General features: G+C 34.5%; 1 protein-coding gene across 1 annotated transcript in view; it reads left to right on the top strand.

Moving 5' to 3' along the window:
• Positions 1-25,507, top strand: part of VWC2L (von Willebrand factor C domain containing 2 like) — a 156,992-nt gene that overhangs the window by 3,264 nt on the left and 128,221 nt on the right. Inside the window, exon 2 of the mRNA XM_047873379.1 lies at positions 19,019-19,148. Within this exon, the coding sequence (XP_047729335.1) occupies positions 19,019-19,148 (130 nt within the window). The remainder of the gene's footprint in view (positions 1-19,018; positions 19,149-25,507) is intronic.

The following is a 25,507-nucleotide window of genomic DNA, read 5'->3' as shown; positions in this document are numbered from 1 at the left end:
CATCATGGTCAAAGTTGAGCCTATTCTTAAGTAATTTAAAATTGATCGAGATAGATTAAAATTCCAAAGAAGAAACTGCTTGAGCAAGATCAGAGATTAGTGTGAAATCTGCAAAGAGAGGTGGGAGATGGGAATAACAGGAAGCTGGAAATTACTAGAATGCTATTACAATAAGAGAGAGGAAAATTTGTACTTGTTTTTTGGACAGAGGAAAGAGGAACTTGAATACCAGACAAAAATATTTAGATTCATTCTAAAGAATAACAAGGGGTAAATGCAGGTTGTTGTACATAGAGATGACCCAGTTAAAAGTGTTTTTTAAGTAAGATTACCTTGTAGCCAAGTATAGAACTGAATAGAGGTGAAGAAAAATTAATGGCTAGGGAGGTGGGGCTGTTGCAGAAAACAGAGAATGAGATGAGCAACATGCATGTGGATAAAAACATTCAGGAAAGTCTTTAAGATAAAAATCTAAATTCCTAATATAGTCTCGATTCTACTCATTGATTTCTTCAAGTATCTCAAACTCTCAGTGATTTCTCTTCCTTGGGTGCTTGCAGTGCTGTCTTATACTTTTAACCTTTACACCCCTGTGTAAGTCCTACTAGGCTATTTCACAACCCCATTTAAATCTCATCTCAACTGGAAAACCCTCTCTGACTGTTCCATGCTGCATCCCTGGCTGGGTCTCACAACGTTCCTCTATGTTCCCACAGCATGCTGCACATACCATTATAAACAGGAACAGAAATCATAGCCAGATACTATCAATACCTCTGTGTGTCTTACAACTTATTTCATTTCATAATAACACTACGATGGTTAAAATTTAATTAGCACTGTTTTACAGATAAGAAAACTGAAGCACCAAAGTGTAAGGTATCTATCTTGTCCAACATCACACAGCTATAAAGTAGAACTAGGATTCACACCCAGGCAGCTTGGCTGCAGAATCTAAGCTCTTCACCACTTCTATTGCCTCAATCACACTGCAATAATAGAATATTAAACTACCTGTCTCTCCCACTAGACAGTGAACTCTTTGAGGCTAGGGGACAGGGTTTTCTTCTGTTCCCAATGCCAGCAACCATGTGGACCATTCGGTGCGTTTTTGGTGAATTGACATAATAGGTCAGATCTTAATTAAACCCACAGAATAAAAAAGTTCAAGTTCCCTTAAAAATGCTTAGTTTCTTTTTGTTTGCATGTTGATCTCTTCATTCTAATTAAAGAAGCACTTAAAATTCAGATAAAGAGTGCTCTTTGGGTCCCTAAAGATGACACACATTGTTCATGTTCTATTTCCATCCTGCTTTTTCCTCCTCCTCACTACCCCTTCCTAACCAAGGCTCATCTTGGATTCCGTCTCCATGCCAGTGTTACAATGACCACCAGGTTTTTAGTTGCTCTGTCTCACTCTATACAGTTGCAAAACGTATGTCCCTACTTAATCTTTTCTGATTACTATATTCAAATGTAAATTGATCCACATGTGTCACCTGATAAGAATAATGTTATTTATAAAGAATTTTTTTCAACATTTACTGATGCAAGCTTTGAAAATGGATTTCTCTCTACTATTTTAGAAAACTCTAAAATTTCCAGCATTCTGGTAATATTGTATTAAGATAAAGGTCACTGTGTAGTAGGTTCTCTCATCTTTCTTTTATGTATATCCAGGCAAAGTGACACTGGAACCTACTTCTTAAGACATAAGGAGTATAAATAATAAATTACAATAGCGTTTCATAAAAAAAAAAGAAGTTGATTGGAAACACAGACTCCATCAGCTTTGGCTCTGTGCTTAACTATGTCATGCTGAGTTTCCCAAAGGGAGAAATGATTTATTTTGCTCAGTATTTTTATAACTCCCATTCAGGAAGAATTAGCCTTTTTTGGATTTTTTTTTATTTTTTAGTACTTTAAAAACTTACACTGATTTAGTGTATATGTAGCTGCAAGAGATCTTACTTCAGCCTTTGCATAGCCAGCCTCATTTTAAAGTGATTTTCTGTAGGCAACACCCAGTGTCCCTAACTCAGGATCTGGATTTGCCCACCACATGCCTTCCTCTGTAGGCACTGGCCTCGGTGCTTCTCCCACTATGAACTGAAGGTAGTTGGTCAAGCAGCTGATTTTTATTTTTAAAGGACTTAGTGTGATTATTTTCTCATGCTGCATATTTTGTATATATGTTGTCGCTTTAAGAAAACATGTTTTCAGGCTGGGATAAGCGGCCTAGTTTTTGCCCAAGATTTTGTATTTAATATTTAAATCTTGAAGAAAGCAGCAATGTGGACAGAAAAGTGATCACTTGGGGTATTGTGCCAAATCACCACACCTATAATGTCAATGCCAGGTAAGGTTTAGAATTGACTTGCCTTCAACGGGTATGTTCGTAGGAAGACAGGTTTTCCAGGTTTCTCATTAATCTGTGCCCCCCCCCATCATTAACATCCAATATGGTGGTACTAAATATGTAAAAGTGTTTGGATAGAAAGGATTTTTGAATTTAGGTCTGGGAGATTTATTTGATGTCAGTTTGTTTTAATATGGGTAAAGAATGGAAGGCAACATGTACTAGGAGCTAATGATCAAATATATGAAAAAAAAACAGGAGAAAATTGAAGCTATGAGGAAAGCTCAGTTGAGAGACTCAAATGTAAAGACACTTTACAGAAACACAATTCTCTGCATCCCACCCACCCCCTGCCATTGTATCAATTTCTATGAAAGGCACAGAAACTAAGATTTCTGCACTAAGTAATGGGGTACAAAATACATCTGTCCAGAGGTGTGAGGGTTGCAGTTATTTTAATAACAGAAATAGGTAGATTTTGAAAATGAGTGGGATTTTAAAAGATTCTTTCCAAAAGATTAACTATTAAATGGTTAATGGAGTTACCAGGGGCATTTGTACGATTCCACCAAAAAAAGTCCTAGAAAACATCGTAATTTCATACAACAAAGATAATTGAGGATCTTTGTTGAGAAGTTGAGAAGACTAACTCCTAAACCTGCTGACTCTGTAAAATACAGTTTGTTTTGCAGAGCATGTTGGTGGGTTTTAATGTTAAAATTGCCTTTAAGTAAATTCAGGAATGGCTTAGCCTTTCAAGTTGCTACAAAATATCAAAAATTAAGTAATGCTAATCAGTAATGCCTATTGCTCATCTGAGTGTCAGCCCCAGCATGCAGAACAGACTCAAAGTGGGTATTCTCTATGGGGAATTCCCATCTTTGTAAGCAAATGTGGGAGCTCTACTTAATTTGTTCAAATCTCTGACCAATTTCAAAGATTAGAAGTTAATTTTGTTAAAATTTAAATTTATAAAATTCTTCTCACCCTTTCTCATTTTTTTTACACTGTGCTCCCTTGGCATTTTTAGTTCTATAGAACTTCCCTAAATGGGAGTAGATCAGATTTTTAAAATCATTTTATTTTTTCAAAAGCTTGTGATAATTGGGAATGATCCTTTTCTTTGAACACATTTAACATGAGGGAGTACAATTGTAAGATTATATGGCTTCCAAGTTAACCCGTGGATGGGGTAAAATAATCTGTTTCCAGTCAGCAAAAGTCTCTTGCTTTTTAAATTCTAAGGGAATTAATGGTCAGCTAAGGGACCATTCTAAGGGAATTAATGGTCAGCTAGCCCTTTGGATAGCTGTACGTAAAAATAGTTTTTCATGCTCACCCACTGATATTTATTGCTGTTCTTCATATTACAAGATGCTGCTGTTAATGGTGATAACTGTGTGATAAGTATGACTACAGAGATTTGTGACTGGGCTTCTGTGCCCTGTGCACAGGGGGTGATCGGTGTTTGATTTGCAGTCACATCCGAGATTTGCGGAGCTTGTCACTGTTAGTGATTACCCCAGACTTGAGGTCAGCCATCAGCTGTTTACAGACATCACTGCCCGTTCCTTACTCTCTAATAGTGTGAGAAAATGAAACTGAAAAGAGAGACCTGGTAGTCTCCCTTTCAGACTTTCACTCCAATTGTACATGATTTTGGAAATGTTCAAAATTTGTCCATTTTTAATGGTGGTTTTACTCACTGTGAAATATGTAATCTGTCAATGGTATGACATCAGCAAGGATAATTTTTTTCTGTTATTTTGCATCTTATTTCATAGCTCAGGTCTCATATTTTATGCAAATTATGTAGATACTCTAATACATACCATCGCAATAGAAATTGTTCCATACATGCATTGATTTGTGGCATGTGTGTGTGTGTGTGTGTGTGTGTGTGTGTTTACGTGTGTGTGTGAAAGAAATTTGAGGGACCAGGAATGTTCTTTCTTTAAGAAAATCTTACTTTAAGATTAGGTAAATCCTTTTTTCTACTCCTCCTTATTCTCCCTGACCATATTTTTGCTTAGTTTTGTTTTCCTACAGCTTGATTTATATATCAGGCAGTGTGTTTTATGAAGGACAGCACAAGAAAAACTTACTGGTTTATTTTTTTAGTTGTATTTTGCCAAGCTTTCCAGGAAGAGCTTGAAACAAATAACTAAGAGACAGTTTGAAGTGATCAGTAGGTTGGCTTATCCAGAGCATCTTTCTCAAAAATGGCCATTACTAATTGGGGACTGGCTTATTTTAGAGTCTGTACTTTGGACTTTTATCATCACTGCTGATTAGCATCAGTAATTTCACTCCAACACACCTCCATTGTCAATTTCCTTGACTCTAGCCTGCTGTATAGAATATATCACAATAAAGCTTTCTTTGAAAGGATTTAATGACACTATGAAAAGAGTGAATAAAGTACTAAAGTAACAAGAAAAATCATTCATCCCCTAAAAAAGTTTTCAGATATTATTTTATGCCTGTATAAAGCTGTCTAAAGTGGAAAAAAGTCCAATGAACACAACTTTTAATTTTCCCCCGATTATGTATGTGACCATAAACAAAACCCAAATAATTTTAATTGTTATAACTAACTATAGGGTAGATGCAATAATGTCATCATATACATCTTATGAAAAACTAATTGTATTGGGAACTTGAAAATTATAGTATTACATATCAACTTTTAATTAACAATTCTACCTGCTTATACATTTTTTTGTGTTTTTTTTTTAATTAAACATTACTTGTTTGGTACTTTTCAATCCTTTTAATATTGACCTTTGACTACCATTGTTACTTCTTGGTATGAGACTAGCTTTCTAGTATATGAGTTTGTGTACATTCTCCTATTTATAAAGGCAAGCATTATGTTTTGGGTTTTTTTTTTTGTAGTGAAGATCCTTCCTACTTTTAAGAGTTGATTATAGAATTTTTGATCTAAAAAAGAACTTTGAAATTATTTTGCTTAACTTCCTTATTTTACAGATGATAAAACAAAGGACAACTGAAACTTACTGAAAAGACCATAATGACATAGCTCATTATTTGCAAAGGCAATATTAATACATTGCTTTCCTGTGGTCTTTTTTCTACATTTTACTATGTTCAGGTTTAACAAGAAAACATCACTCATTTGCATCTTCCTTTCCAATAAATGTGTTGGATGCAAAGATTTATTTCAGCTAATTGTCTATAGAAATGTGATATCAGGACCTATCACCATGACAACACAGAGTTACAAGTAGACAAGAACAATAAAATATTGGCATATCTAAAATCAGTCTTTGACATAGATAGAATACAATTTGTAAAAGAAATCGAAGTTTGCAAAGGCTCTGATAAAAGGGGACCCCCGTTAAAAATGAAAAATTCTATAATTAAACCAAATAATATAGGCCAAATTAAAATAAAATCCCATCAGATTAACAGTGCCTCTTTATTTTCATGGATACTACTTTATACTAGGAAGTAACAAAGGAACTAAACTAGCTGTTCTTGCCATGTATTTCGTGATTTTAGGAACTGAGGACTCATGTTCTTGATTTTCTCACTCTGCAAGCACCTGCCTTTCACTATGAGACACTATGAGACAGGAATGGAATGTGAAAAATGGATGAGGTATGCAAAACTCTCTAGTTCCATGGCATTAGAACAAAGAAATATTCGTAGACTGATGTATGCTCAGTATCATCTCAGGAAGGAATGTTGCAAAAATTCAGATTCCTTGACCTTTCCCTCTCTGATTTGGGTTGAAATTATTTACATTTATGTTTTTCTAAAGCTTCCCAGGTAATTCTAATGATCAGCTAGATTTGGGAATCACTGTAATGATGTATGTAGCCTCTTCCAGACTCTTTTCTAGGAAACACAAGCAATGTGTGAGATTCTCAGTAAGGATTTCTGATTTTTTTTCATGGGCAAGTAAATCTGAGAAATGATTTATCCTTTAACAGTTCTTAGAAATGTGAAGTGTATATTAGTGTATTGACACTGCTTGAGCATTTTAAAAGGTTTGAGAGCCAGTATGTATTATTCAACAGCAATGAGCTTGACAGGGAGGTGAAAACTGGATTTTAGAGTAGGTTCCACCCCTTAGCAGCCAAGTGACTTAGGTGTATTACTCTACCTCTGTAATAGTAGAAGCTACTTGGCATACAATAAGGGATTCATAAAGGCTACTTGACATTTTTATTACTATTACCAATAAACTATATTTAATATAGCATTTTATAAATGTATGTGACAGAAGAATACTTTTTTTCTCAGAACATCTATTAACATCTTAAAGTTCATAAGAGTTCAAAGAAACACAGTTTAAGAAATACTTTACTAATGATTCACGATACCCTAATTTCTTTATTTGACTCTTATGGGCAGTTAATGATAAAAGTCTATATGTCTCAACTCTTCCTTTATTTTCTGGCTTTTTTTTAAGTTTCCAACATTGACATTAACATGATTGTTTATAGCAATTAATTTGTGCTGCATAAAACAATTGAATTGACAAAATTACCTCTCCTTCTTCATCATAATAATGCCAGCTACATATAACCAAAAATGTAAGTGATTGACACCGTATAATCCATGAGCCACATCCAACTTACCACCTGCTTTTGTAGACTTTTATCATAAATCAGCTATGATTATTAAGCTATGATTATGTATTGTCTGTGGTGGCTTTTAAGCTGTAGTGAAGAGATGAGTAGTTGCCCCAGAGACTATATGACTCACATAGGTCAAAAATATTTACTATCTGGTCTCCTACAGAAATGCCAACCCCTGATCTATGATAAAATTATTCTTCCCTTTTACTTCCCTCAAATTGTGTTGTCATCAAATCTTTCCAATCTTTATTCTTTGAAGGTTAAACATTTTGGATACTGATAGATATAGGTCCAACTTCACTTATAGGTGGTCTCAGGTATCTCTTTTCACATATGTAACTTTAAAAAAACATTTAGATTTGCCTATTATAATTGTTGTTATACATACTTGGCAACAATATTAAGTCATATATCTCTGCACACTTGCCTTCAAGCAGTACAGCTTTGTTGTTTGTATTGATGAATAATAATTTAATAACTTTCCACTTACTGAGAATTCTCAGATGAAACAGATAAGCAAAGATGATACAAATTTCCATTATTTTGATCTCCCTCGTGTTCTCCTTTGATAGTGTGACAAGTAGGTATTTTTAATTTAATGTAATATAATAAATATACTTCCTGTGATATTAATAAAAGAAAATATGCATATTATCTTCTTAGGTATTCAGTTCATTATTATATCTTTTCAATTCAACTCACATAACCCATTGTTTGATTTCATTAAGTATTCTTTTTTTTTTTTTTTTAAATTTTTTTTTTTCAACATTTATTTATTTTTGGGACAGAGAGAGACAGAGCATGAACGGGGGAGGGGCAGAGAGAGAGGGAGACACAGAATCGGAAACAGGCTCCAGGCTCTGAGCCATCAGCCCAGAGCCTGACGCAGGGCTCAAACTCACGGGCCGCGAGATCGTGACCTGGCTGAAGTCAGACGCTTAACCGACTGCGCCACCCAGGCGCCCCTTCATTAAGTATTCTAAATATCATCTACATGTGAAGAAGTGGTAGGTTTTGTAGAGTTGTACCAAAATGTGTAAGACATAAATCTGACCCTCAAAATTCTCCTAGTCTATCAAAGGGAATAATACAGATACAACTAATAGCAGGTGGCCTGTGACGACTGTACTAGAAATTCATACGAAGAAAGGAGGAATTTAGTCTGTAAGGCTTAAGAGTGGGGATTTCAGCACACTGAAAGTATTTTAGACAAAAATTGGGACACCGGCAAAAGTAAGTACAAAGCACATTCAGAGACAAATGACTCAACCCAAGTGGCCAGAGCATAAACTGTAGAGGAGCAAAGCATAAAAGAGTGAGAAAGGAACACAGGTCCAGCTCATGATGTGAATGTCAGGCCATAGAGCTTTGGCCAAAGCCTGGGTTGAGCAGGGAGCCACAAAGGGACTCCAATGAAGAAGCGACACAACCAGATCTGTGTCCAAGGCAAAACAAATAATAGTTGACAATTTTATAAAATATTTTGCACGTGTGATCCCTCAAGAGTTATTTCATTCCAAGATATTTTTATTCTTATTTTATGAGAAAGAAGGATTTCTGACTAATTCTAGTGCTCTTCTCATTATACCTGACCAGCTGCCACAAGTTCACTAAGGATGCTTTTCAAGACATGGTAGAGATGGCTTTATTTTCATGTGAGTGTCTACACGCCCTATATTCTCCAATAGGTGTTCAACTATAATGCTGAAATATTTCATATTTCACTGTGAAGAAAATGTATACATGCTAGGATGAGGAAAATTCTTACCCTGCTTCATGTTTTAGAGGGCTCAATTTCTTTCATTTTAAAAACTCCCATTGCCATGAAGAAGTGTGAGTCTAAGGCACCTTCCAGTCCATTAAAAAATAATAACACCTGCATTCTGAATGCAGTGACAACCACCCAAGAATATTTTTGCAAATTTAGAGGGTTTTTCTAAATTTTTACATCTGTGAAATACAAATTTAAAAACAACAACAAACCATGGACTTCGATAATGATTTTGCCGTCTTGGAAATACCATAGTTACTACAAAAACTTCCAGTGGTTACCAAATTAAGTCATTTTTCTTTATAGTGAGAGAACAGCCACAGCTCTCTGGAACTCCACTTATTTTCACCATATATTAGTTTTATTTCCCCTTCCTAAATGTGACAGGGAAAAAAAATTAAATGTATTCAGCCTAACTTTAATTTTTCCCCATTAAAAATAAAATCCTACTAAAATAGCAAACCTTTGACTGCTGAGATTTAGAAAGCTTCATTAGGGAGAAAAAGGACAATCACAGAGAATTTTCCTTTAGTTAATGAGACCCTAGGACATTCACACTGAAGCTAGAACATACGTAAATCAAGATTCAAAACAAGGTGAGCTAAAGTTACCCTGTTAAAAATCTGTTTGGACCAAGAATCTGATTAAATATTGGAGTTTCATCTCAGTAAACAAGAACCTAATTAACTATTTAAAAATGTTTTCCAATGTCATCCTCATCTAACCACAGTATGAGTACATACATTGCTACATTTTAGAGATGCAACCCAAATTGCTTTTAAAACTCTAAAAGATATATTCCTTACAAATTCAATATTTCAAATACCTTATAATTGAAATAATCATGCCATAATTTAATAAAAACAATTTATGATCAATATATTCTCTTGATAAATACATGGCCATTGAAAATGGATGGAGAGAAATATAAATAAATACACACATACATACATACATACATACATACATGCAAACACTGGTCACACTGAAAGCCATAACAATGAGGGTCTTTTAAGCAAGGCTACATAGTTTGCATATTATATCATTTCCTTTCATTCTCCTAAGAATCCAGTGATGCAATTTGAGCCCTGTTCATATTGTTATTATTACCTCCACCTGACAAATGAGAAAACCCAGTTTCAAGTAATTTAAGATAAATCAACACTCTTTGATGGCAGGAGGTGAGTTCCAAGTGTGCTCATTCCACAGGGTCATATGGCCGAACTGCACTAGGCATTAGTACTAGCTATTGTTATACACAGTTTCAAAACTGACGGTTTTTGCTGCACCCTGCATAAAACCAATACACACTAAAGTCAAAGGTTTATCAAGAAATTAGTCAAGACTTTTTAAATTAAAATATACTCTAATATTATTGCCCATAAGCCATCTCAACATATTTTTGTGGAATGAGGTAGGCTATGAATTAAGCATCAAATAATGAAGTAGAACATTGAGAAGGAAATCGCTGTTTGGACTTAAAATTGGAAACTAATATATTTTATTATTAGCAGTTATAAAGTACTTCACTGTATTAATTTTCAATTACTGCCTTTTCATAATATGTAAAAGTATAATGTTGCCAACAAATGGAAAGGCAACAAAAGACTTCAACTTTTAGTACATTTTTGCCCAGAGAAATTCTGAGACAGTGGCAAAGAGAGACTTCTGAACTAAGTCTGATTGGTACTCCCAATACAAATGGAATTGGTTGTTCTAGGCCTAATATTTTCACATCCTACACCCTGAAAAGCCCTGAGTTCAGTGACAACCATGCAAAACATCTCCTTTCAATGTTTCTCATAGAACAGGCCTGGTCTTATGTGTCTCTTAACATGATTCTTTCAGGTTGTAGAATTCTAACGGTAATGTATTCTCCCCCACGCACACATGGCCCTGTTTTAATGCTAGTGTAGATGACTGGATTTTAACTGATATCAACAATCTGTTCTTTTTAGTGTCGACAGGAAAGTTTTGAAGCTATACAATTGTTCATTTTTTTTCCTATTGCATAAATAGGTGATAAGTGGAGAATCCTTACCATGGAGACATACGGGCTGTAGTCAAAATATTCTGTTCATCGTCAAGGGTCTTTAATGTATCAAAACCAAAAGTCAATCCAGCTTATCAGTGAAGGACTAAAGGCTGTTGGTTTTCTAGGCTATTTCACAAGGATAGGTGTGACACTTTATCAAAATCTTTACTTCACTCTAAATCTTCTAGCCTTCGTCTATATCTTTGGGTTCTCCTTTGAAGACTGTAGAGGCAGCTAACACATTCTTTCTTTTTTTCTTAAATATACACTGTTATTTCCTTAATAAGTATACTTTGTCTATTTAAAAAATACATCGGTGATTGTAACTCAAGAAAGATATTTTTGTTTACATTCTCTTTCTCTACAGTTTATTTTCCTGTGTGCTATTCTTCATATTTCAGAAAAAGCTGTGTTTTATTGTCATGAAATTCCTTGAAAATATTCAGAAGAAAAATATTGGTTCTATATATCATCAGCTTATTATAATAGGTAGTATGTAACTATAGACTTGCCTGCTCTTAAAAATAAGCCAAAATACATTTAAATAAATTTTTAGGAAAAAATTTTTTTCAAAGAAAAAAATCATTAATATAATGCCACTGTTGTGTTGCAAATATAACGGTAAGGTTTTTTTTTTTAATTTTTTGATGCTTTATTTACTTTTGAGAGAGAGACAGACTGCTAGGGGGGAGGGGCAGAGAGAGAGGGAGACACAGAACCCGAAGGAGGCTTCAGGTTTTTAGCTATCAGCTCAGAGCCCCACATGGGGCTTGAACTCATGAACCGCGAGATCATGACCCAAGCTGATGTCAGACACTTAACTGGCTGAACCACCCAGGTGTCCCTATCATGGTAAATTTTAAGACCGAGTGAACATTTTTTATACTTGATAAATAATAACTTTAGATTGGATATTTCATCAACTTCTTTGCAATATTATTGTGTTTTACATTAGGGTCAGAATAAATAGAAATAAAAATGAAAGATTAACTCCAATAATTCTATCCTCCTTATAATAGGTCCATAGGACCTTATAATAGGTCCATCAGTTATTTTTATGAAAAATAATTTGTTTTACAAAATCAAAACTTATTTCTATAGATATCTTATTTCTTTTTCTAGACTGTCATTTATTAAGGACAGGCTAGATATATAGCTCATCTTGGTATACTTTCTATACCTTATCTTATATATGCTATGCATTTAATAGATATACTCAATAAATAATTTTTAAATTCATATATCTTATTTCTGATTTTTAGTTTATTTCCTACATAGTATATTATATCTACATGGGCAAAGCTGTGTGTACTCCTTACAATCACCTGGCTAAAATGTTTGTTTTCAACAAACATAAAGTGGTTTTTGATAGACAACTGAATAATAATATTCCATAATGTATTATCAAAGTACCAACTTCTCAGACAAAGCCAGAACAGCTATTATTTAACTTGTTACTCAAATGATAACATCATACACATTTGCTGACAAACTGAGGTTATTTAGAAAACTCTATGCATCCAGTTTTCTGTTTACTTCAGTAGTATTAAATTCTTAAAGGAATTCCAGCTCTATATTCATAATTTGGTAAGGCTTACAACCTCAGTGTTTCAAATGTGCTCCAATCAATAGGGCAGATCACTGAAGAAATCACTACAGTCCCATTTGATGCAGGACACTGAGGAGCATTTTAATCACTGGTGCAATGGGTTTTCTTTCAGAGGATTGTGAATTTTGTTTAAAATCCATTGGCTGTATTGATCATTAGGTGACATCTGCCGCATGCAAATTACTGGCTACAGTAGTGGCAATGGATGCTAAATACTCTTGTACTCTGTAATTTAATGTATATTTTAATGAAGTGAACACTGAGATTCCTGACAGGCATCAGCAACTTTGAAATAGTATTCCAAATTTCTCATACAGTTTGAAAGTAATGAGATTTGTTCCATAAAGTGATAAAATTTATGCCATAAATTATCTCTAAAAGAAGAGTGCTTCTTAAAGCAGTATCTTTTCCTTGGTGGAGATCAAATTTTAAATTGTTGTTTAATGGGAAGTTTTTAGAAGATCAATCTGAGCTATATTCTCTGATAATTTTTTGCCAATATTATCAAATAAATGGAGTACTATATGGTATGAAAAGCCTAATATCACTTGGTCAGAAGGAAAGCCATTGATATAGCAGTGTGCTAAAACTTGGCAGTAGAATACTGTATTCATTCACCACTTCAGCCTTCAACAATTCATGGGAGGCTTTCTAGGAATCAAGCTTTGCTCCTTTGTTTGTGTTTTGTTGGACTTTGTAATCTAAGTCATTCCTTAGGAAAATGGACTTGTTTAAAATCAGGATTGTTGTATTTTTTTCCTGAAAAATAGTTTATATTATACTAAAATCATTTTGTCTAAAAGGCAACCATTAAACTTAACACACCTTATAAAATGAGACTAGCTTTTTCGCAGACTCCTGAGGAATTCCTCTGTATGTATTCTTACCCTAAATTTAGTTATCATGGTATTTGCTAGTGCAATAAGTCTATAATTATCTACTGCGAGAGTCTAGTCAATGGAGTGCTTGAAGGTTGATTTAACTTGTGATCCACATGGTGGGTAATGTGAATTTCAAATTGCCTTTAAAAAGTAAGTTTATGTTCATTGTCATAATATTGTAACCCAGATACTCATTTGATGACTCATAGTCAGGAACCTTTCCCCACAAAGTGCCCTTTATAATATTTAAATAAAATGCAAGTATGTTATCGAATCAGAATCCTATCCATGAATGATTAACATAGATGAAGCTGCCCAAGAAGTATGGCTTTACAAATAAGAAAACATAGGTTATGCATAAATGACTTGTATATGTTAACAAATATTTGTTAAGTATCTATCATGTGCTAAGATATCTTCTTGGTGCTGAGTATAGCAATGAACAATATACTATAGGAAGCTTATAATGATAGGGAAGGCAGATAAAAATAAATAAATGTATACTCAAACCAGTAAGATAATCTCATGCACTTACGAGAGTTCTGAATAGGCAGTGTGATGGAGAAGGATGATGGAAAGATATCAGGGAAGAGCTCCTTGGAAAAAGGGCATTTGAGTTGACGTCTAAATGCTAAGACATCAGGGAAGGAAAACAGGTTTGTTGCTTTTCATTTTTTCTTTTCCTTTCCCTGACTGATTTATGATGGTCATTTTAATGGTTCACAATTAGTCTTTATCTAGAGACTTCTAATAACAATTTTTCTTCAATATGTTTCTGACATGATTAATTCTATTGGTTCACACATCCTCCCTCTGACCTGCAACAACAAACCAAGTTCTATAAAACTTCACTGCAACCACCTCTGTAATCAGATTCCACTTTGAACAAGAAAAATAACCTAAATATTCTTTTAAATCTAGTCTTATGCTATCGTTCAATTTTACACTTTTTTCAGAAAACCATCAATAAGTTTGCAAGTGAATAAAATAATAATATTATAATTTGTCTTACACATTTAATGTGCTTCGCAGTAACTCTGTAAAATTGGTAATACTGTTATTCCCATTTTATAGATTAAGAAACTAAGGCACAGAGAGTTTATCTAATTTTCCAAAGATTCACAGCCAGTGATAAAACATCAGAGACCAGAAGTTCTAAGTACTAGAGAAGTGTCTTCTAACCATGATATCACAGACATCCAAACAAAGCCAACTAAAGGAAATATTGTTTTTCTAATTTTCCAAATGCAGAGTTTGCAACTCGTAAGAAAACTATTGTAAACTTCATCAGATTAAAATAGTAAACTGAACACTGCTGTGCCCTTGTCACTTTGAGGATTGAATTTGGGTAACAAATCTGGTAGGCTGTGACTATTTCCTCATGGGAGCTCTACAAACAATTCCAGTAACAGCCTCCACATAAATAATGATGCCACAAGGTACGGTGATATAAACCAAACATCCAGACTTTCCTCAGATATGGAAAGTAAGCCAGTGTACTCAGAATACAAAATAAATGTGCATTTTCTACAAACATTTTGAAAATTCTATGCAACCAGTCTGTATTAACATGTTCTCATAATCCTATGTTGACTCTTAGTGATGACTTACTTCACTTCCAAATTTTCTCAGAGAGCATATTTGACAATTTTTCTGGAGTTACTCAATTATTCTAGTAAACTAAGTTACTAGTTTTCAGGCTACTTTCTCTATTTCAAAAAATCATGGAGCATTCTACTATTCTCAGGGTTCTGGCACATCCCTTTCAATTTTCTAAGAATTCTCAAAAACCACAGACAATGGCATTGGGATTTTATCTTCAAGGTCTTCAAAAGTTAACCATTGAAAAAACTGATGTGTATTGTCATATTTCCATTCTCTAATACCAAGGAGAAAAATTTGGATTCCAATTACCTAAATCAATTTTTTTAAATCCCATTTTATTCTATTAATCAGAAAATAAATAAATATATGTATCTAGTAGGAAACCCTGTTGAAATTTGGGGGCAGCTAGGACAGCATTTGGATTTGCCATGCAAATATATTCAGTGATAACAGGAAGTACAGATAAAATGCATGTTTCTACTTAAACAGAGTCCACATTAGATATTCAAAAACCCTAAGCAGGAGGTGTACAGATTCATAACAGACATAAAATTATCAGATTATCTAATACATGCATTAATACATTTGGCTTCTAATCTTAATTTTAATTAAAATTTATGTAAAGGTATATATAGTGAATGTTACTTTATTTTCCAAAGCTTTCACAGAAATGACATGTTCTGTGAGATTTCTTAGAAAAAGATTTTTCTTGTATAAAATTTTAGGATGGTGTCATTTAATCATGTTACTTACCAAATCTCTAGCTGACAAAAGTCACTGGTTGTAATTTCACATGTTCTTCTAAAAAAAGTGAGTAAGAATAATTTTATTCCAAGTACTTACTCTGTTCCTGTGTTCCTCTGTTCCTCTAAGCATAGCTTTATTGTTTAATCTTTGGTTTTACAGGGACATTTTCAGATTTAATCTATAGTTTTCACATTGAAGAGCCTGATAAAAGGAAATTCGCAACCAGCTCAGCCCTTAAAGATGTAAAGATTATGGAAAGCACCAAACCTTTCAGTTTTAGGCTGCAAGGTGGGAAGGATTTTTAAAGTAGGAACAATGCACATTGTTCATTCCCAGGGACTTCTTGCTGCTTATGCAATGTCTTTTCAGAAGTGCAGGAGAAAGCAGGGGCAGTGGAAGAAGTCAAGTTGGGCAAGAAATCACTGGTATCTGAACTGATGAATTTGTGAAAGCGAAGTCCTGATAAGGCTGGAGAAGAAAGAAGGGGCTTTGGAGTAAGGTCAATGAGTTAAATTTGATTGAGCATTCAGAGTGGGGGTGGGGCACACATGGAGATGTGAGAAGAAATGGACTGAAAGAGATTATTTGCGGGAATAAATTAATGAAAACAAAAGAGAAAATTGCATGTGTCTGACAAGAGATTTTAGACCCAGGAAGGGTGTGGTATTTGAATAAAGTCAGAGTCAGGGGAAGATTCAAAGAAAATGTCCCTCAGTGGCTAGGGTGATACTTTCATTTTTCCAATTTATGTTTCTCATTATTCAAAATCCCTTAAAAAATCAGGTGTACTTTTATCACCAAGCCTTATAGTCATAGCTCTTCCTCAGAACTCTAGGGCATACACATCCAGTCTCCACTGGCTTCACATAGATGCCCCTGGGTCTTTACTGCACCATCATCTGTTAGTGCTTCTCTCAGATACCCTCCAGTGTGGTTACGAGGCTAAAGATGCCAACGCCCCAAAGGATGTGAGCCTCAGGGCAACTTAACTTCAACCTACTATTCTTTTCTTACTAATTTACATTTGCAGAAGGTTAAAAAGCTCTATGGCTCCATAATAACCTCTTTATGCACTAAATACCCTAGTGAAATTCCCTGTTTTAGCAGAAGTACGCATCTTCCATAAATCAATTATTCAGTTCCTAATGGCTATTCCTCTGGATCTGGCCTGCATAGAGAAGGGTCCAAACCACTGTAAAATGAACTATGCAAATGGGAGTACCCAGAATAGTGATTCTTGCTATCACTGGCAGGACATTATAGCAAGTACACCACCTGGGTTCAAATCCTGCCTCTGTCCCTTGCTGCCTAGGCCTAAGGAAGTTATTGACCCTCTCAGCCTATATCCTCATCTATGAGATAAAGATAATAGCAAATCTTCCTTCATAGGCTTATTATGAGAAATAAGTAAGTTGACATAGGTAAATGGCTTGGCATGATATCCAGTAGTTAATCATTTCCAAAAACATTGTTTGAGTCAGAATGGTGTCTTTAATAATCTCTGTTAGGAATCTAATAGTCCAATAAATCTTTCTCACAGGCCACAGTTAATTTGAGTAAACATTTTGCATTGGAAGATTTAGGGGCTCTTTGGGATTTTTAATGGCTGAATCAGTCCACTAGAGTTGCACAGATCAGCCCGTCCTGCAGCAAGAATGGAGGGTCACAGCTATGGAAGGGCAGGGTGTGGAAGCCATATTAGTGGTTCCCTTTTTCTCTCATATTAACCATAAATGCACTTTAGAAGCCTATGTAAAAATTCTTTGCAATTAACGAAGGAAAGGGAGACAGCTTCTGGCCATTTTACTTGGGAATTTAAGATAGCACAATGGGGCTTGTGAAATAAGGAGTTAGAGCAGCAAGAATTTTCCTTTCTCACAGGATTTCTCACATTTCGCCAACAAATAATGTGCTATGGTATCAAGTCTTTTCCTTAATTTCCTGAGATTTTTCAGTAGAGGAGCTTCAGAAAAATCCCAGCCCTTAGGACGATCTAATACATTGCTTTGAGATACTACTTAACACATCTCACCACACAGTAAGGAGCTTAACTGTACCCTTCAATGAATGTATTGACAATGTTAGAAATACTTTTCCTACAGATTCTATGTCTAATTCTCTTATTCCTACTAAATTGGAAAGTAAAATAATTGAAAGCTAGACTCTCATTCTCCAAGCAGAAAGCAAAGGTAACATTAATTTGAAAATAATTAGTTGAAAGGTTTTCACCCCCACAGGTTGAAGAAAAACAAGAGCTGATATGGACAGTAGCAACTGAGACAAAGGCAGAGAGCTTTAACACAATTTGCAAGTGAGGAACTTGCAAATTGCATTTTACAATGCAAAATGTTTACCTCAAAGTAACTGTGGCCTGTGAGAAAGATTTATTGGACTATTAGATTTCCAACACAGATTGTGGCACTGTGGCATAGGACTGGAGGTAGAATGTTCTCAGAACAAATGGAATGATTTGAGAAGTAGACACTTGTATAACTTCTGAGACCTCCAAGTTTTTATTCCAGAATTCCAAACTCTGTTGCATGAGAAATGAGAGATAGAACTTGTAAACATGAGAACATCACAAAATGGTCACTGCTTGAGATTATTTGTGGTATAGGCAGTTTGTGGAAAAGAAGCAGAAAATCTCAAACTCACTTTTGGCTGGTAAGTACTGTTGAGACAAAAATTGTTTTCTGCCTGTTTTTTTTTTCCTCCTCTAATCACTTTTCAGTTCCATTTTTAGTCTTTGACTCTAACTAGTGGCTTTTTAAGTCAACTGATTTTAGTTCATTCATAAAAGCAAGCAGGAAAGATGAAAGGTATTCGCTAACTCTTTCAAGAGGCAGTACCTGAACGTTTGGATCCCAAATGCAACCTTTTCTAAAATTCATATTGGAAAAAAAATGCCATTTAGAGTCTAGGTTAGCTTGAAAAGGAGTTCATACAAAGGGTTACGATGTCCATTTACCATTTTCTTGCTTCTCAGTAATCCTTTTCTTTCTTAGGAAGAAAAGTGACAAATAGCAAAAACTTACTTCACATGATCCAGTATCATTCCTGTTTGCCAGAGGAAGGTAGGGCAATCAGTGCATCTGGAAACCAAACCAAGAGGTGACATATTAGTTGTCCCAACACTTCTTTGTAAAGTAGGAACATAAGTCATAGGAAGAGTTATCCCATAGTGCCCCAGTTGCTCATGGCAACCTGAGCTCCACACAGCAACCCACTTTGGCTTGGATATCCAGGTTGCTTTCCATTGGGGAAGAATGATCATACACATGGTAAATGGAGTTGATACAGTAAAGCCAATATAAACACTGATGTTTTATCTTCTAACAGCATATGAATGTGCAAGCATTAAGTTATAGGAGAAAAGGGGCTAATTTTAGATTTGTTCCTAGCCCTCTCCATGTGAATGGTGTCGCTGTGAGCCCAGCAATGAAGTTCACTGTGTTGTAGCAGACTGCGCAGTTCCTGAGTGTGTCAACCCAGTCTATGAACCAGAACAGTGTTGTCCTGTCTGCAAAAATGGTAAGACCATACTGCATTAGCTTTCAAAGAGGGGTTAGTGCAAAACACACATATTCTACCACTGCCCACCATTTGATGCAAGAGCCCACTGTTTGCCTGTGGTTCTTCAATATGGGCATGGCAAATTTATACTTTTATCCCAACTTAATGTGAAAATAAACCAGCAATGGGTGCCTCACAAAGCTTTACATCTGGGGAATTAACGCTCTTATAAGCTCTGTTGTGGTCCCTATTATTGACTGTTGATTTATAGGGAGGATATTAGAAAGAACACAAAACCATCTTTTTGTTATGACTTAATTTCTTTCTTTGGAAGCTATGAAGCAGTTCACCCCATTTCATAGTGCATAACCCAGGAGAGAGAGTAGGGTAAATGCCAGATCCTTGGCTTTGGGCATAGAAAAACCTTTTGCTTTAAAGTTGAGTTATCAAAGAAATACAAAATTCAATTATTAATGTACTTAAGTTGAAGTAAGAAAGACTAGAAGGTTTAGGGCCTTTATTGTAGGTTTTTATTACACTGGAATCTTGCTCTCACAGGAATTGGATAGAGGGAAACTTGGTTTCTAAAATTATGGGTTCCTTTTTGGTCTTCATGGAATGGAGAGGTTGAATGCAGACTGTATGTAAATCACTCAAAATCAACGTGATGCTGAAGAGAACACAGTGCAGTGCCATAGACCCAGGACAGCATATCAGCAAAGCCAGTATCATGCTCTTCCTACTGGTCATGTGCTGCCAAAAATAAAGCAACGCTAAGTAGCATTCCACAAATGCCCCCTCTTGGCATTAATGACTGCTTGAAAAAAAAATGGCTCTAGCTCTCAATAACTGAAGTCACTCTTCTACTGAATCCCTGTGCCCTTCCTTGAGTTAACAAGTGCTCATCTTCTTCTATTACTCACCTTTTTTTTGTCCTGAATTTGCCACTATGTTAGTTCATCTGCTAATCTTTTTCTTTATAGAATTATAATTAGTAAAAGGAGGTATCAGTTTATTAAAGAAAACGCAAAAGCAGTTCTAGTTGTTTTTACAATAGTTTTCTTGTCTTGGTGTCTTCCCAAAGGACTTATAAAGAACACTTAGGACATTTTTGCGGGCACAGTTTTACTATTTTGCATCATAAGAATCCACTGAGTTGAATATGAAGCTGCTCACTTGCCTTCTATTTTTACTATTATTCCTTTCATCCAACTGACCTGTGTCATAGTGACCATCTTTTCTGACTTAGAAGGTGGAAATAAATATCAACCTGAAGTCCTAACCTATATAATATATGTACATATATACAATTTAAGACATTATAATTTTTAAGGGATTTTGAAGAAACTGGAAAAGATACAGGGAAGAACAATAAGATGATTTAATGGTTGAAAAATAGGACCTATGAGGACAGACTGAAGGAGTTAGCATAATTTGTCCTGGAGAAGAGAAGGCTCAAGGGAGACCTAACTGTCATCAAGTATATGAATGGTTAGTCTAAAGTGGAAGAGGACCTGTTATTTTTCATTTTCTCCAAGGACAGAAGGAAGAAAAAAATCAGCTACCTAATCAATCTTTAAAAATAGGATTGACAAGTCTTTGACTGAAGACTGTTTTTTTTTCTAGAAGCAACTGTCTAAACAGGTCCTTGAGGATCCTCTCTTCCCTAGGTGTCCCTGGTTGTCTTTGTTTCATATTTATGGTAAACAAAACCATGCTTATAGTTAAAAACTCTCATCTGGACATATTCAGAGTACTCGCAGAATTAAAACATTCTAGACCATGTATTTAAAACACAGGGTTTACACATTCACTACCTCATAATCCTAGCTACCCCACACCAAAACCTGTAATATGTCCTGAGTTAACGTTTACATCAAATGTCAAATCAGCCACTACAAATTAATCACCTTTAATTTGATGTAACCCAAGATTATTATACTTTACTCCACGTTATAGAGTAGAAATCTGTCTTCAAACGAAACCTTCTTTGTATAAAAACATATAATGAATGGACTTTAATTGTTCAATTAATTAGTTAATTAATTAGTAGCCCATTAGTATTCATGAAAAACATGTTGAGAGAACAAGAACTATTAGTTAACTTTTCCAATATTTTGTTCATGATGCACTACAAAAAGACCATTTCTGTTCCCTTTTGCCATTTCAAAGGAAACCTTTTTCTTTTAATAAGGGAAATGAACCTGAATTAGACTTAGTAGGAAGATGAACTCTGATTGTAATATAACATTATGACATATTTTTTTATTATTAAATAATACTAATTAGTCATTTATGCCCCAAAAGTGAAGTATAATCATTGTCAAAGAAAAGCATATTAAAAATCACTGGAGTACCCTTATGACCACCAATGATACTATTTTACTGAGAGAACATACTGAGCCACATCTTGCTTGCTTGCTTTCTAAGCCTGGCCCAGAAAACAGAAACAGATTACCCATGTGTGGAAGAGCCAGGATGGGGTACAGGGGAAGGGGGAGAGTAGATGTTTATTATGACAGAATACAACTAGAACAATTTCTTAAATTTCCAACACATAGTAAGCCTTTCTTATTCTATACAAGATTAATTTTCCTATTATAATGTAAACTATTTCTTAAAGTATGCCACCATTGTCTTAGATTGAAAAAAGGATAAAAATCTACCCTATGGATTCAAGGTACAGGCAATAGATCTTAATTTGTAAACAGTCCTATAACATTTCCTACATTTTCTTAAATCTTCATAAATATTGCAAATGTTTAGTTTGCATAAATGCTGATTATCTTAGCTGCCAAATACTTTGTTTTTGCATACTAAAATCAATTTTTCTGCCTTCCTGAATTATAACTTGCCAAGAGCAAGAGGCTTTAAAGATATAAAACAAAAGTTTAAGATGATAGAATGTACCACACCTGACCTTAAAACTCAATATTCAGCTAATATAAAAATCTTCATTCTCAGATTACTTAAGAGCAAATAGAATAAGGAAATACAATAATATATGCATGTTTTTCCCAGAAAACATTGGTTTACCAATGAAAACGTAACAATTATCTTTAAATTTATTTTTAACATTATAAAGTACAAAGTAATATGCTCCCTAGCTCATACAGTGATGGCCTCTCTTTATTCTCCATAATATAATTTGTAAGAATACATTTAAAGACATATACTAAAAATTTTTTCTGATAATATAACAAGAGAGAGAATTTTTTATTTCCTGGTCTTAATGATTACCTCCAGCAAGATTACCAGGGGTTATCAATAATTATAGCCAAGCTATAAACTCCATTCTTACTACAGTTAGTTTACCATCAAGAAAATACCGTCAATTGTCTGAAAAAAATAGAAACATTCAGGAAAAATGTGAATGACTGGACACACACAAAATAAGAGGAGAAAGAGATGCTTTTTTATTTGGCAAGGCCTGGAGGGAACTGACAAAGGAATCTATTGTTTTTTAAAACGTTATTAAACATTTGCTTCTCCCTCCTCTATATGTCTGCAAGAGCTAGCAATCCAAATGCCTTCTTGAAAAATATATTTCCTGACTGTCCATCTTTCCCCAAGATTGTGTTACTTTGACCTTTCAGCCTGAGTCCTTCCTGTGTGAATTAATGAATATTCTTTATGGTTTTGTATTCATAGTATAAAAAAGTAAAGTAGCACAGCATTTGCTTGAAGAAAACATTCTAGTTTTGAGTGACAAATATTTCAAATCTTTGGTCACTGACCATACATTTTATTAAAAAAATATTTGTGCATTAGAGCATCCTAATTGCACTTTTTACATTTGATCAGCCAGTATGTCAGTGAGTTCCATGTTTTCACTGGGATAGTCAGTCATTATTAATGGTTCTGAAGGAAAAGTCACTTCATGAAAAATTGGAATGGACAGAAAGCATCCACAAAATCCTCCATACACATTGAGTGAGAAGATTCCATATCCTTGCTAACTAAACTGATGTTGCCAAAGGCCCTATTCAAATATTTAACTCCTTTTCCCTTAGCCCCTTCTAGTTTAGTAGTGATACAAATAAGATGGGAGATAGACCCGCCAAAAGGGAAAATGGAAAGGAAGAAGCCAACAGAAGGGATGGGGAGTGCACAAATGAGAGAGAGAGGGGACCTTAGAGGTGCTTGGGAGCAAACGTTTGACACATCTAATTGTTAACATCCCTAGTATACAACAAGCTCCTTGAAATAAATGAGAAAAAAATAGTTCTATAGAGTAGGAAATGGTCAGAGTATATAAAGGAAATTCACAGAAGAAAATCAAATGTCTAATACACATATGGAAATATCCTTCACCCCCCCCCCCAAGGGATCCAGCGAGATAAAAATTATAAAAATGAGGTACCAATATTGGATTGATAATAACTTGAGATTGATAATACCACAAATCAGTAAAGATATTAAAAAGATGTTCATAGGGGTGCCTGGGTGGCGCAGTCGGTTAGGCGTCCGACTTCAGCCAGGTCACGATCTCGCGGTCCGTGAGTTCGAGCCCCGCGTCAGGCTCTGGGCTGATGGCTCGGAGCCTGGAGCCTGTTTCCGATTCTGTGTCTCCCTCTCTCTCTGCCCCTCCCCCGTTCATGCTCTGTCTCTCTCTGTCCCAAAAATAAATTTTTAAAAAACGTTGAAAAAAATTAAAAAAAAAAAAAAGATGTTCATAAAATGGTGAAACAACTTTAAGAAGATAGTTTCTATCAAAGTTTTCATGCAACTTGAAGTCAGCAATCCCTCTTCTTGTACTTTTCCCCACATTCATGTACTACATTTTTACTGCATTTTAAGAGCAAAAAGAGGGGAGAAAAATGCAATAGTCCTTCAGTGGAGTAATGAAATATACTGCAACCTTCAAAAAGACTCTATTGACCTTTTTTACTGCTATGTAAAATAAGCAAGGAGTGTAGACTATATTATTTTATATATAATATACTAATGTGTATTCTATAGAATACATACATTTTAAGTAACACATATTTAAAATATTTTAAATACTATACAATTATAAGTAGATATGAAAATCTGTATGTATGTAGAAAAAGAGCTAAGTAGAAACACAACAGAACATTAAAAATGATTCAATGGTTGCTTCTGGGGAAAAGTGAGAAGGTAAGGGAGGACAGACAAGAGCTAATCTCTTTAAAACACTAAATCTTTACAGAATGACCATAATAAAAACAACATAAAAGTATATAAATAGGCAGCTCCAAAATACAAATGTTCAAAAAATATAAAAAACTATTCACTTTATTAATAGATTTTAAAAATGTTATAAACCCTTCTTTGCTGTTTTTGTATGTGGCATAAGGAAAGTTCTGGAAGAATACACATCCAATTTTTAACAGTGATTCAATGATCAGAATAGTAACTAAGAGAAGAAGTGAGAAGGTAGAAGCAAAGAACTTTGACATTTTATTTCATAGGCCTCTATACTGAATGGATTTTCAAAAATGTTTTATTTTCTAATTTAAAAGGTTTTATCAAACCTTTAAATAAAAGATAATTCTAATCTTAATTAAGCTTTTCAAGAAGACCGACAAAGACAAAATTTTCTTTTCTTTTTTCTGGAGTATACTATCTATACAAACCAAAGAATCCAAACTAAGAAAATAATAAATGGAGGACAGCTTTACTTATAATTAGTAATAGGGAAGTAATAAAATACAAAATCCCCCATGTAAAACCCCTGGGTTGTGGATTTTACAAGGAGAATGGAATTCATATATTGCATAGTACATTACATAGCCAGTGGTTCTAGGGCAGCATTCTTCAATCACATGGACATTTCTACAAGATATATAACAATCATATGGAGATTGAATAGAGTCTCAAATCCCATTTTAATCCCAACTGAGTTTTTATGTCAAAGTTGTGAGGAAAAAAAAGGGGGGAGGGAGTTTCAGACTGTGGGAATGGGATTGCACATTCATGCTAACAAAAAGAATCTGGAAGAGGGTTAAAATAATTAAGCGTCCTAATAAAGTAGAGTTTATAAAGAGAGTTCAACATTAGGAACTACATTAATAAAACGTATTCTACTTCCAAATTGAAGAGAAAGATCATGTTATTTCTATTTATACTTAAAGATATTAGACATAAATCAGCAGAAACTATTAACAAAAACTGCTGATAAAATAAAATTGGATAATTTTTGCATGATAAAATGTACCTACCTCAACCCAAAAAGACAGAATCATGCTTAATAGGTAAACACTAAAGGCATTCTCAATAAAGTCAGGAAAAGGATATCCTTTCCCACTATCCTTTAAAATTTCAAATAGATAGTAGATAGGAACTAGCTAACATAATTACAAAAGAGAATTGGGAAGAAAAAAAATTAGAAAAGGAGATACAATTGTTGTTAT

The sequence above is a fragment of the Prionailurus viverrinus genome, chromosome C1 (genome assembly GCF_022837055.1).
Source record: "Prionailurus viverrinus isolate Anna chromosome C1, UM_Priviv_1.0, whole genome shotgun sequence".
Classification (NCBI taxonomy): Eukaryota; Metazoa; Chordata; class Mammalia; order Carnivora; family Felidae; genus Prionailurus; species Prionailurus viverrinus.
The sequence above is the reverse complement of the archived record's forward strand: the minus strand, read 5'-3'. Positions and strand labels throughout refer to the sequence as shown.